Genomic DNA, 11,677 nt, shown 5'->3' on the forward strand with positions numbered 1-11,677 from the left:
ATCCCAGGATTTGGGCTCATAGTAAACTCACTAAAAACCCCGGTGCCCTTGACTTTACTAGCTCAGCCACATCCGTCTTCCCCGCCATCAGCCTTCCAGACCGCGGAATACCCTCCCTTTCAGCTGCTCCTCAGCTGACACCCTCCCTGAATCCATTTTGCGCTGCTCTTCCCCGGCCCTGTTAGAAAATGTCGGCTCCAACCACACCGTCTTGCCAACAAAGGTGCAGAACGATTTTGGCTGCTTCGTCCAGGAAATAAATTCCTCTCCGGTGCCAGAAACCATTGAGTGGTGCCCCGTGTCGAGCTCCGGGGCCCAGCACCACGGGCAGGGCGTTGCTCCGGGCGAGGAGGGTGGAAGCTCGGCCTCTGGAGGCTCTGGGGACGAGAGCCTTGCTGGCCACCCATTCCACGTGCCTTGGTCAAGGATCCGAGAACTTGCCGCTTGGCCTGTTCTCCCAGGCCTGGCTTTCCATCTGCGATTGCCTGTGATCCCGTTAGTCCCTTGACCCCAGGTAGACAGACACACACACACACACACACACACACACACACACACACCTGCCCTGCGGCATCCAGGCTCCTTTCTTTCCAGGTAACTCGCCCAGGTCCTCTTGCTCCGTCTGCCTTCTAAAGGTTGATTTCCCCCGGGTCCTCCCACTCTCCTCTCCTCTTCCTGTAATTGATGATGCTGTCAGTGTCACTGAGCCCCATCTCACCTAAGCCCACGGACAGTCCCCTCCCACTGTTGTAAGGATTACCCCGAGTTATGCCTGGAAACCCTGTGGACAGAAGAACCTTGCTGGAGGCTGTGCATTAGGGAGCAGCAGCCTGGGGCCTGTCCCCTCCATGCACATCTGCCCCCAACCTCTGATCTCCCTGGCTCATCTCAGGACCGATTTCTCCAAACCCTTCTTTCGAGCTCCCCCCGGCCAACAGCCAGTTGAAACAGTAGCCATAGTGCCCTCACAACACTCCCTGCTCCCCGCTTTTGTATCCATTCCATGCCTGTCTCCTTTGGGTTGTCACCAACTACCCAAGCTTGTGAGCCCTTGCAACCAAATTAATGTGGCCCTATGGTGGCCCTGAAGCATCCCTGCCTCTTCACCATCACCATCGTTTTCCAAATTCAGCTTCCCTCTTCCAGATTTGTTTTTTATTGGGAAATAATCCGCATAACACAAGCCACTATTTTATTATTTTTTTTAAGTTTTATTTATTTACTTTGAGAGACACAGAGAAAATGTGAGTCGGGAAGGAGGAGAGAGAGAGAGAGAGAGAGAGAGAGAGAGAGAGAGAGAGAGAGAGAGAATCCCAAGTAGGCTCTGCACTGCCAGCACAGAGCCCGACGCAGGGCTTCAAATCACGGAACCGTGAGATCATGACCTGAGTCGAAACCAAGAGTCGGACGCTTAACCGACTGAGCCACCCAGGCGCCCCACATGCCACTATTTTTTTTTTTAAGAGGAGTCCATTGGGTTTATTTTTTTTCCAGCGTTTACTTATTTTTGAGAGAGAGAGATTGAGAGAGAGACAGAGCACGAGCAGGGGAGGGCAGGCAGAGAGAGAGGGAGACACAGAATTCGAAGCAGGCTCTGGGCTCTGAGCTGTCGGCACAGAGCCCGACGCGGGGCTCGAACCCACAGACCACGAGGCCATGACCTGAGCTGAAGTCAGACGCTCAGCCGACGGAGCCACCCAGGCGCCCCCACATGCTACTCTTTCACGTATGTGATTTAGGGAGGCCTGGCTGGCTCAGTTGGAAGGCCATGCGACTCTTGCTCTCGGGGTTGTGTGAGCGTGTATGATTCAGTGGCATTTAGTGCATTCACAGTATGGTGCAGGCACAACCACTGTCTCTATGCGTGTGCCCGTTCACATCCATGGAATCATACGCCTTGTGGCCTTTCCTGCCTGGCTTCTTTCCCCGAACACCCTGTTGTCATTCATCCACGCGGCGGCGTGGATCAGGACTGCCTTCCTTTTTCTGGCCGAGTAATATTCCGCTGCGGGTGTACCACATCTTTTAAATCCATTCTCCCACTGATGATCATTTGGGATGTTTCCACTTGGGGGCGATTGTGGACAGGGCCGCTGTGAACATGTGTGTTACAAGTAATTTACGTGGACGTATATATTTTTTTAAATTCTCTCGAGTACATACCGAGGAGGGGAATTGCTCTCTCCTCTAGAGTTTTGTGACCACCTTCGACTGGGCAGGTGGCCATACCATTCTGGTCGCACCAGCTGCCGTCTTCTTAGGTGGGAACCCAGGATCTCTCACAGTCTAGCCTCTGCTGGTGGTTCCAGCATCATCTCCCCTCACTGTCCCTGGCACCGTGTTCCTGCAAACAGAGCTCCCTGCAGGCTTCAAGGATGCTGTGCTGGTCCTCCCCTCTCGGCTTCTGCTCACAGTTCTCTCCGTCTACCTTCCTCTTTACCCCTTTGTCCAAACACCTCTCTCTTTTACACCCCGGCCCAGCTGTCACCTACCCTTGGTGCAGACTTCTCCCACCTCACTCCTCGCCCCCAGAGCCTAGCCCTCCTTTGGGAGGCCCTGCAGTTTAGCCATTATGCCCCCGGCTTCGAACTGGGGGGGGGGGGATTTTCCCAGGGCAGCTTCTCTGGGCCTGTATTCAGGGGCATCTGGCAGGTAATAGGTGCTTAACAAACCTGTTGGATTAACGTTAAGGCGTCGTATGTGCCTTCCTTGCAAGGGGCAGGTCTCTGGGTGAACCACCTGGGTGCCCCTGCAGACGCACAAATGAATATACTCATGCAGTATGCCTCCCATCACCTTCTGGGCCCCAGGGTGTTAGCGTCCTCCCATTCGCTTCTCCGTGGCCCCATGGGAGCAATGAAAGGAGGCGTATGGGACAGGATTCCAGGAGCCCCAGAGGTGATTCTGAGGGAACCCAGCCCCCTTTAACCCAAATAGGTGAACAGCAGGTCACCTGTGACCCGTTTTCTCGCTGTTCTTCGCTCCTCCTCTAAGCACAGAAGGGTTGTTCTTTCCTCCCATCCAGACCCAGCCGGTCTGGAGGTGGCCCCAGAGTGGCCTTCGTGGCCCAGTGTTGTTGGCTATGAGCACGGGCTCGCCTGAAGGGCCCTGTGCACCCTGGGGACCCTCCCGAGGCCAGGGCAGGGGGCGAGCAGAGGAGCCAGGAGGCAGCTGCCCCAGGCTTGGATGGATGCTGTGCCTGGATCCCAGATCCCGTCACAGAGGGTAGGGCTGAGGCTGTCCCACAAGGTGTAAAGGACCCTGCTTGCCCCCCCTGCACCAACCCCACTCAGGCTCTGCCAGGTGGCCCGGGTGGGTGGGTGGCTGAAGGGGGCATGCCGGCCACCCCACTGCAGGCCGAGGGAGAAGCAGGGGTGCACTCACTCAGGGTAGGGGGGATGGAAAGAGAAGGGGAAATGCAGTCTGCACCTGAGGGGGGTCTGCACCAATCAGCAGGCAGGGGAGGCCACCCTCTTCTCCCTATGGCCTACCCACCCCCCCACTGCCACCGAATCCTACCCTGCCCTTTCCTAGCTGGGGGTCTAGCTGTAGTCAGCCAGCCACACACAGGCAGGTTCCCCAGACAAGCTGGAGGCCCAGTGGCCCCGCTCCTGGCAACTCGCCGCCTTCCTAGGCGCTGCCTGGCCCTCCTCCTCCTCCGCCTCCCTCAGCAGCCCTCTCCTCTCCCTGGGCCTCTTCCCCACGTGGCTCATTACAACTCCAGTTGTTCAGGTCTTGACCTCAAGAGCCTTCCCTATTGACCCCTGACCAGCGATACTAATCTGTGTCAACAGGCCCCAGGGGTTAAAGAAACACAACCGCTGAGCTGCCTCCTTAGCAGGTGCCTGGAGGGGGCAGGGTGGCTCCTGGGAGTGCGGCTGGCAGAAAGGAGCTTCCTTAGCACCGCCCCCTCCCCACTTCACCCCGCCCTCCTGCTCCCCCTTTCCTGCTCTCTGGGATTCTCTTTTACTCTGCAGACCCCCTCCAGCCCACGGTCCCCTCCTCTCTGCCACCACTTCCTCCGGTCTTTCCTTTGCTCTCCACTCTGCCTTGTAGAAATCAGGACCAAATGCCCCCTTGTGTCCAGGTCGTGCTGCCCTTGTGCTGTTCCCCCATCTGCACTCCTTCTCTCCCTCTCCCTCTCTCTGTCTCTCCCTCCTCCTCCTCCTCCTCCTCCTCCTCCTCCTCCTCCTCCTCCTCCTCCTCCTCTCATTTTCAATCCTGGTCAGGATCCTCCCACTTTGCCTGTGGTTCTCACACAGGAGTCTACATCAGCATCCCCTGGGGGGCTTGTTAGACATCGATCCCTGGGCCTGCCCTGAGGGCATCTGCATTTCCAACTAGTTGCCAGGTGCTGCTGGCCCTCCGGGCTGTCCCCTCCCCACCCCAGCCTCTGCCAGCTGCCCACTCCCCCCACCCCCGTCTGCACCTTTGTCCCCAGGGGTGAGGCCACACTTGGGAGGCTGAGGAGGCAAACTGCTGGCCACCTTGGTGGGAAGCTCAGACGGGAGTCATCCCTGTGGGGCACGGACCCTCCCCTCCAGCAATCACTGTATTCCCAGAGCACAGGAGTGGGTCACCTGAAGGGTGATAACGCAGGGGTTGAGGCGTCCGGCTGGCTCGGTCAGTACAGCATGAGACTCTTGATCTGGGGGTCATGACTTTGAGCCCCACGTTAGGGGTAGAGTTTACAAGAAAAGAAAAAAGGAAAGGAAAGGAAAGGAAAGAAAGAAAAAGATAACACAGGGTCTTCCGGGTGGGACCCATCCTGTATTGTTGGGAGTCATGCAAGGGAGAACCCCCTGGCCCTGACTCTGCTCGGGGCCATGTCAGCATGAGGGGCCACCCTCCTGACTTAGACAAGACAATCTGGGTCCTCTCAAGAGTTGTGTGTCACATGTGTCCCCTTTCTTTCTTCAGCTTATTTATTTTGAGAGAGAGAGGGAGAGGGAGAATCCCAAGCAGGCCTGCACGGTCAGCACGGAGCCTGATGCGGGGCTCCAACCCACGAACTGTGAGATCATGACCCGAGCTGAAATCAAGAGTTGGACGCTTAACCGACTAAGCCACCAGGTGCCCCACCGGTGTCCTCTTTCTTGGAATGTGCCCTTAACTCCACCCATTGATGGAACTGTAGGCCATCTCCGCATAGCATCAGCTGCTGCGTGCTGCAGGGGGCCTCCCCCACCCCCACGTGCGTGTAACACACCCACACACCAGGGGAGGGAGAATGCTGGGCACAAGGACGTTGACCTCTGGCATTGTTCCGTATGGCCCCTGACACCCAGGAGTCTGAGTTCCCACGTTGGCCTCGTCCTGCTCACAGCAAGAAGGACACCCAGGTAGAAGAAACCCCACAGGCCAGGAGTCCGCTTGCCTTCTTTGGCCCCATTTTGAGCTTCTGTTACTGCCCCGCTCACCCATCGTAACACATTCTCTCCTTCTGTGGGGGGCAGAGCCACAGGCTGCCCCACGCGTCTCGACTAGATACACACTTGTCGGGCCGGCGATGGCCCCTGGGAACGTGCTGAACAGAGCGCTGGTGGGGCTCTAGCAGGGAGAGGCCACCACAGGCCTTGTGTGCTTGGGTGGGCTTGACATTTTGCAGGGGTCTTTCTTACTGCCTGTGGATGTGCCGGTGGGCCCAGGAATCCCAGCTGGGGGTCAAGCTGGCCAGTGGGGCACCCCTCGGTGCTCCCCGCCTTCCCTGGGTGCTCTTAGTCTCTTGTGACTTTCTATTCTGTCCCCCCACTCCCCCAGACCCCTCCTTCCCTTCTTCCTCTTGGCCGTGGCTCCCTGGCAAGGCTGGAGAGAAATAGACAAACTCTTCAAAAAAATTTTTTTTTAAGTTTCCCAAACTTTTCCAGATGCCAAGAAGAGGCCAGAGAAACCCTGCAACTGCGGGGGTGTGGGTGGGTGGGGTGGGGAACATGTTCCAAGGCCTCCCCCCCACACTCGGTGGAAAGGAGGGAAACTAGGGGAACAGGGTGACTTTGGAACCTCAGACAGCCCACCTGGAGGTCAGAGGGCCACTTTGCCATCCCCAGCATGTGCCCAGCCTCACTTAAACCCCCCCCCCCCGCCAGTGTGGGGAGGCAGAAGCGGAGGATAATGTCCACAGGGCTCCTAGGGACTGCAGTATCACATTGCAAAGGAAGTGACTTCTGGGGTTCAGTAGGATTGAATTTGGGACAGAGCACCAACCCCCCAAGCTGAGTGAGGTCAGGAGCTGAGAAGAGAGGTAACCTGGCCCCAAGGGCTCCCTCCCCCATATTCTGGGGCCTGATAAGAGAACCCACCACTGCTGGAACGAGGGAGTGCGGGGGACAGACATGAGGGGGTGGTGTGGGGGGACCGTGCAGGCACCACTGTCCTCCCCTGGTCGCACCCATAAGGGGTGCTGCCCCCACCTCTGCCGTTCTGTCCATCCACTCCCTGGACACCTCCTAAAACAAAGGCCTCTTTGTGGTCCTGGCCCACTGGCCCGCTGCCAGCCACATTCTTTGCGTGTTTCCTGAGCACAGATCCCAGCTCAGTGGTCAGCTCCTCCCCCATTGGCCCAACTCCTCTGGGCTCAGAGCAGTCCCCTCTCTGCTGCCCTGCCCAGGGTCCTCCCACAGCTCCCATCCCTCCTGTCAACAGATGTGGGTCGAGAAGGGAGAGCCCTAGGAGCTCAGCCTCTGGGCCCACAGAGCTATCAGGGGCAAGCGGAGATTCCAGCCATCCTGGCTCTGACTGATCTCAGTCCGTTCCGCTGAGCCTTGATGTTCCCTTCTGTGCGAATGGGGGAAATAACTACCCCGTGGAACTATCAGACCGGTCAAATGTCTCCCAAACACCCAGCTCCTGCCTGCCACACAGTGGCTGTACCAAGTAACTCAAGCTCCCCGCATCGGCACTGCACCCCGGGGGCTTGGGGAGCTGGTGGTAACTTCGGTGGATGGCTAAGGAGCTCAGAGGGTCTCCAGAGCCTTGAGTGGGACGCTTCCTACAGTCCCATGGGAGACCCAGAACCCAAGGCTTACTCTAGGGGAGCCCTTGCCGTCCTGTGGGATAGAGCTAGGTCCTTAACAGTGGCCCACCAATACCAGGCGTGGTCCTGTTCCCTGTGCCCCCTGCCCTTCCTGGCACCTACCTCAATCTGTAACAGCATTGGGCAGCCCTCTTTGGGTTAGACGTGGGCCAGGGCAGGGGCTAGATCTCTGAATAAGGGGACCTGGGAAGGGTGAAGGCAGGGAGCCCAATGGAGAGACGGCTGTGCTTTTAGCAATAGAGCACTTTGGAAAGTCGGCAGATACACCCCCTGTCACCTCCAGTCACCAGTTACTCATGGTCACACACGGTCCTAATGAAGTCCTAGATTGCTGCTCTGGGGTCCCCCCCCCCTTGTTAAAAAAAATGTTCATAATTTGGAAAGAAAAGAAGCTTTTTACAAGCTGGCGGCTCTAGGGAACTTTCCGTCGGGTTCTTTCTGGCCTCGTGATGGGTGGGGCCCACTTTTCCCTTCCTTCTCTCGAGCTCTCCTAATAATCCCCCTCCCCCAGCCCCACTAAACACACACACACGCTTTAGGGGACCTATAGCCGGCTGTCTCCCCCAGAAAGCTGAAGGAAGGTTGGGGACCTGTCTGTGCCCCCCGCCCCCCCCCCCCCCGCCTTGGGCCCCAGCCAAGCCCCAGCACCACCTCCCTCGCCCCCAGAGATCTCTGACCTGGGCCTAGAGTCCTCAGAGAGCAGCAGCCCTTCCCAGAATCCGCCCCGGGCCCCAGCCGTGCCCGCCCTCCCCCAGGGCTTGCCCCACTCCCCTGCTGAGTGAGGGTCCCCCGAGTCCTCCAGGAGTCCTGGGGCCCCTCCGGGGAGGAGGCGAGAGGTGCTGAGCTCACCGCCTCGGCATCTGCCCTCCCCCTCTCTGGTGCGAGGGCCGGCCGCACTCCCGCCAGCGCCTCGCTCCCTAATAGCTTTTTAAGTCCAACCACATGTGTCTGCGGAGCAAGGAGCCGCCCCTCGCAGGGCCTCGGCTCCCCTCCCTCGCCGGAGACCACCCTCCACTCGGAGCAGCCTCGGGGCTGGGGGAGGGGGTCTGCCTCCCGAGAGCCCATCTGCTTGCCGCCGGCCCAGCTGGGCGAGGAGGGCCGTGGAGGCGGCTGAGTGCTCGGGGCTCCCGGGAGTGCTGTGCGAGGAGGCCGGCCCTGAGGCTCCGCGGGGCTCGAGGTCCGCCGGCCTCCCTTGCGGGTTCTGGGGTCCGCGATCCTCTCTCCCTGGGGCAGCAGGGAGGAGCCAGCTGTCTGGGTCTGGGAGCCCGAAGTGGGCGCCTAGGAGGTGGAGGGGGAGCTCCGACCTCCGCCTAGGGCCTCCCCGGCCACGGCTTTGTGCCAGCACCTCTCTCCCGCGCCCGGCTCCACTGTGGTGACCCCGTGATCGCCCCCTCTGACTTGTACACGTGTGGCTCCCTGTGCGTGTGAGTGGTCTGTGGGGAGGCCTGTGGGGTGCGGTTTCGCAGAAGGGGAGTGAGGGCTGAGAACCAACGGGCAGGCAGGCCTGGGGTCCTAATGAGAAAATTGCTTCCAGCCAGGGAGCCCTGCTCTGCGGCTGAAATTGCATCCAGCCCGAGCCAACTCTGCTGCCGCAGTCCCGCCCTTCGGAAGGAGGTGGGGGAGCAGCCCTGGGCAGGGGGAGGAGCGGGGCTTGCACAAGACTCAGACCCCCTCCTCCCTGCCCCCCCCCCCAACACCTTGGAGAGAGTCTTCCGGCCTCTCGGGGGAGGAGGGGACTCAAGTGAGCTCCAGGGCCAGGCTTGGCTCAGGACCCTACAGCTTGATCCTTGGGAGGCAGAGGCGGGAGAGGGGACGGAGAGATTCTCCTCCTCTCCCTTCCCCTCAGTTCCACCACATTCGTAGAGCCCCCACCGCGGGCGGAGGTCCTCCGAGAGGTGGACCCATTTACAGGTTTACTGAGAAAGGGTGCGAAGAGCGCTTTGTCTCCACAGAGATCCTGGGTGCAAGTCGATCCCGCCAGGAGTAATTTGAAATTCAGCCTCTCCCAAAGACTTAGGGTTCAGCCCCTCCTGCCTGCTGCCCCTGCACTCGGGGGGGGGGGAGCCCTGTGTCTGCGCCACACACCCCCCCCCAGGCTAGGGGACCCACTCAGTGAAAAGCCAGCTTAGCTTGCTTTCTTCGGTTGCTCCAGCCTTTCAGGAGAACCACCTACAGGAAGAGCAGAAACCGAGGCCCCGAAGCCAGCCCTGCTTCTGAGGAAAGCTGCCAGTTGGCTCCGTGAACTCCAGCCCCACAGATGAACCAGCCTCGGGCGTGCCCTTGCCCTGCCCCAGTGAACCAGAAGGTCCACCTTCTGGTTACCTGCGGGGAAGACCTATCCCACTCCTGGGAAAATACTTTCCTCACCTGGGGCTCTGGTCTCCGCTGCCGCTTTGCTCAGACTCTGGATCACCTGTTTTTTAGATTTTCGAGCTGGTGGTTAGGGACGAGGGTCGTGGGGGGAGGGGGAGGGGGCAGAAAGGGAATGGGCCGCATCCAAGTGCTTAGCTGCCCTTGGCACCTGAGGTGAACCTGACCATGAGATTGCTCCCCGGAGAGCCTGCCCCGTCAGCCTGGACCTTCCTGTCCCCCCCGACCCCCTGGGTGGGGCCTCACCCAGCACTGGCAAGTTGTAAAGGCTGAGCAGAGCAGGGAGTGAGCAGGAGTGCTCGAGGGAGGGAAGGAGGAAGGAAACAACCCCATTGTCATCCCCCAAATTACTGGCTGGGATGGCAGGGGAGGAGGCGGAAAGCCGACATTGTTTACTTAATTAAAAGTAAACAACAATTTGCGCTGCCAGCCTCCCATTAGCTGTGTGCCGAGCCCCAGAGCTGGGGACTCGGCTTTCGCTCCCGCCAAGCCTGGCTCCTGTCACAACACCCCCAGCCGGGGCTCCCCAGGGCCCTGCACCCTTCCCTGGTTCTGTCCTTCTCAGGCTGAGCGGAGGAAACAAGCTAAAACCAGTAGTGTCTCAGCGTCCTCTGGGGTGGGATGAGAGTCACTTGGCAGGTCAGCGTGGGGTGAGAGACCCCTGCGTGTGTACATGGTTAGGCCTGGTTGTGGTCCAGCAGGGCAGGGCGGCGGGGGGGGGGGGGCACCACCTGTCAGTTTAGCCAGATGTTGGCTCACTGGGGAAGGTGGCCTCCCTGCTTCTCTCCCTACCTGAGTCTCCAGTCTTCACTACCTGGAGGCTTGGGCCTCTCTGCCCCACCTCCCACTTTTTTCCTTTTCCCTTTTAGCAGCTTATAAACATCCTTCTCCCATCTTTTTGGCTCTGCTCCCAGAAGGGGGCTGTTCGAGGCTCCAGGAGGGCTTAGGGAGAGAAGCAAGCTCCCTGGGCCCGGGGAGAAGGGCTGCTGGAACTAAGTCTCCCCTCCCCCCACCCCTGCCAGGACAGCCACAGGTGACCCCGGGAACAGGGGAGGCGAGTTGGCCTCTGCTAGGGCTGAGCTGGGGACACCCAGCTCCAGCATTTCTGGAACCCCCAAGCAGGAGGGGTGGTAGGATGCTGAGAGGGTGGTGCATTGATTTCCTTCCACCGACCTCCAGGGACTGAGCAGGGTAGCGTACCTTTCCAGGGGTCTGTCCCCAGCCAAGTCCCCACCTCTCCTGTGGACTCCGCTGTCCCCGTCCCCCCCCCCCACCACTCCAGCGATACAGAGGTCAGGCTTCAGGTCTGGTTCAGGGCATGACTTTGGCTTCTGACTTTAACCATGACAGCTTTCCCTTCCTCTGTGGAGGTGGGGGCAAGTCACTTCCTAGCTCAGTGCTGCTTATCAGACCATTGCTGAGCTGGAGGTGCCCTCAGACTCCTCTGGCCAGATGGGTAAGGTGGGGAGAATATTTCAGAAAAAAAGAGCCAGACCTGAGACACTTGGGAAGCCAAGCCACTGGGATTTAAGCCCAAAGGGGGAGAGGTAGGGCAAGGCCCTGGTAGTAAATACGAGAGTCTCAGTTTTCATCTTGTGCCCCAGAGTGGCGGGTCCCACCAGGCTGATTCTTCCCCGAGGCGACATTCGCCAATGGCGGAGACACTTTTGGTTGTCACTACTTGAGGGGGTGTGATGCTACTGGCATCTAGTGGGTGGAGGCCAGAGATGCTCAAATCTTGCCCCACCACGGGGAATGGGCCATGGGGTGGGGTTTTTGAGAACCCTGGAGTTTGGCCCTCCGGCAAGATTTAGATACCCACCCTCTCCAAGAGCCATCCTGCCCCACCCACCCCTCTCCTCCCCCAACATTTGCATCCTTTTTGTCTTCCTCTGCCCCCATCAGGATTCACACATCCACACGCTCCCAGCTCCCGGATTCACACACATCAGGACTTTCACATGCACTCACACACACAGAAAAATCTGGGAAGTCTGTCCCGCGCTTAATTGAATTAAAGGACTGGGGTTTGGCAGGACATTGTGTATCTGAGCTGCAGCTTCTCGAAGCCGTTTCAGCTCCGGACAGGATGGTCCAGGCTCCCTGCGATTCCAGCTGCTGCTGTTCCTCTCCCCTCGCCTCCCCCCACTTTTCAAGCCAGGGGCCTGGGAAGGGCCAGGTCAGCGACACCCTACTCCTCTCCTCTCCGCTCCCTGCCTTGCGTTCAAATACTGCTGGCAGGGGGTCGGGCCTCCTGAAAAGCAGGTACCCCCT

At 59.3% G+C, this 11,677-nt stretch overlaps 1 protein-coding gene across 7 annotated transcripts in view; it reads left to right on the forward strand.

Annotated features, from left to right (window-relative positions):
• The window catches only part of NFIX (nuclear factor I X), a 99,945-nt gene that overhangs the window by 51,422 nt on the left and 36,846 nt on the right, over positions 1 to 11,677 (forward strand). The window contains exon 3 of one of the 7 annotated variants that reach the window (XM_045046510.1): positions 9,186 to 9,730. The exons of the other annotated variants lie outside the window; for them this stretch is intronic. Coding sequence (XP_044902445.1) covers positions 9,186 to 9,250 — 65 coding nt within the window. The 3' untranslated portion in view covers positions 9,251 to 9,730. Of the gene's footprint in view, positions 1 to 9,185; positions 9,731 to 11,677 lie in introns of those variants that run through there. 7 annotated transcript variants of the gene reach the window in all.

This window comes from Felis catus, chromosome A2 (genome assembly GCF_018350175.1).
Source record: "Felis catus isolate Fca126 chromosome A2, F.catus_Fca126_mat1.0, whole genome shotgun sequence".
Classification (NCBI taxonomy): Eukaryota; Metazoa; Chordata; class Mammalia; order Carnivora; family Felidae; genus Felis; species Felis catus.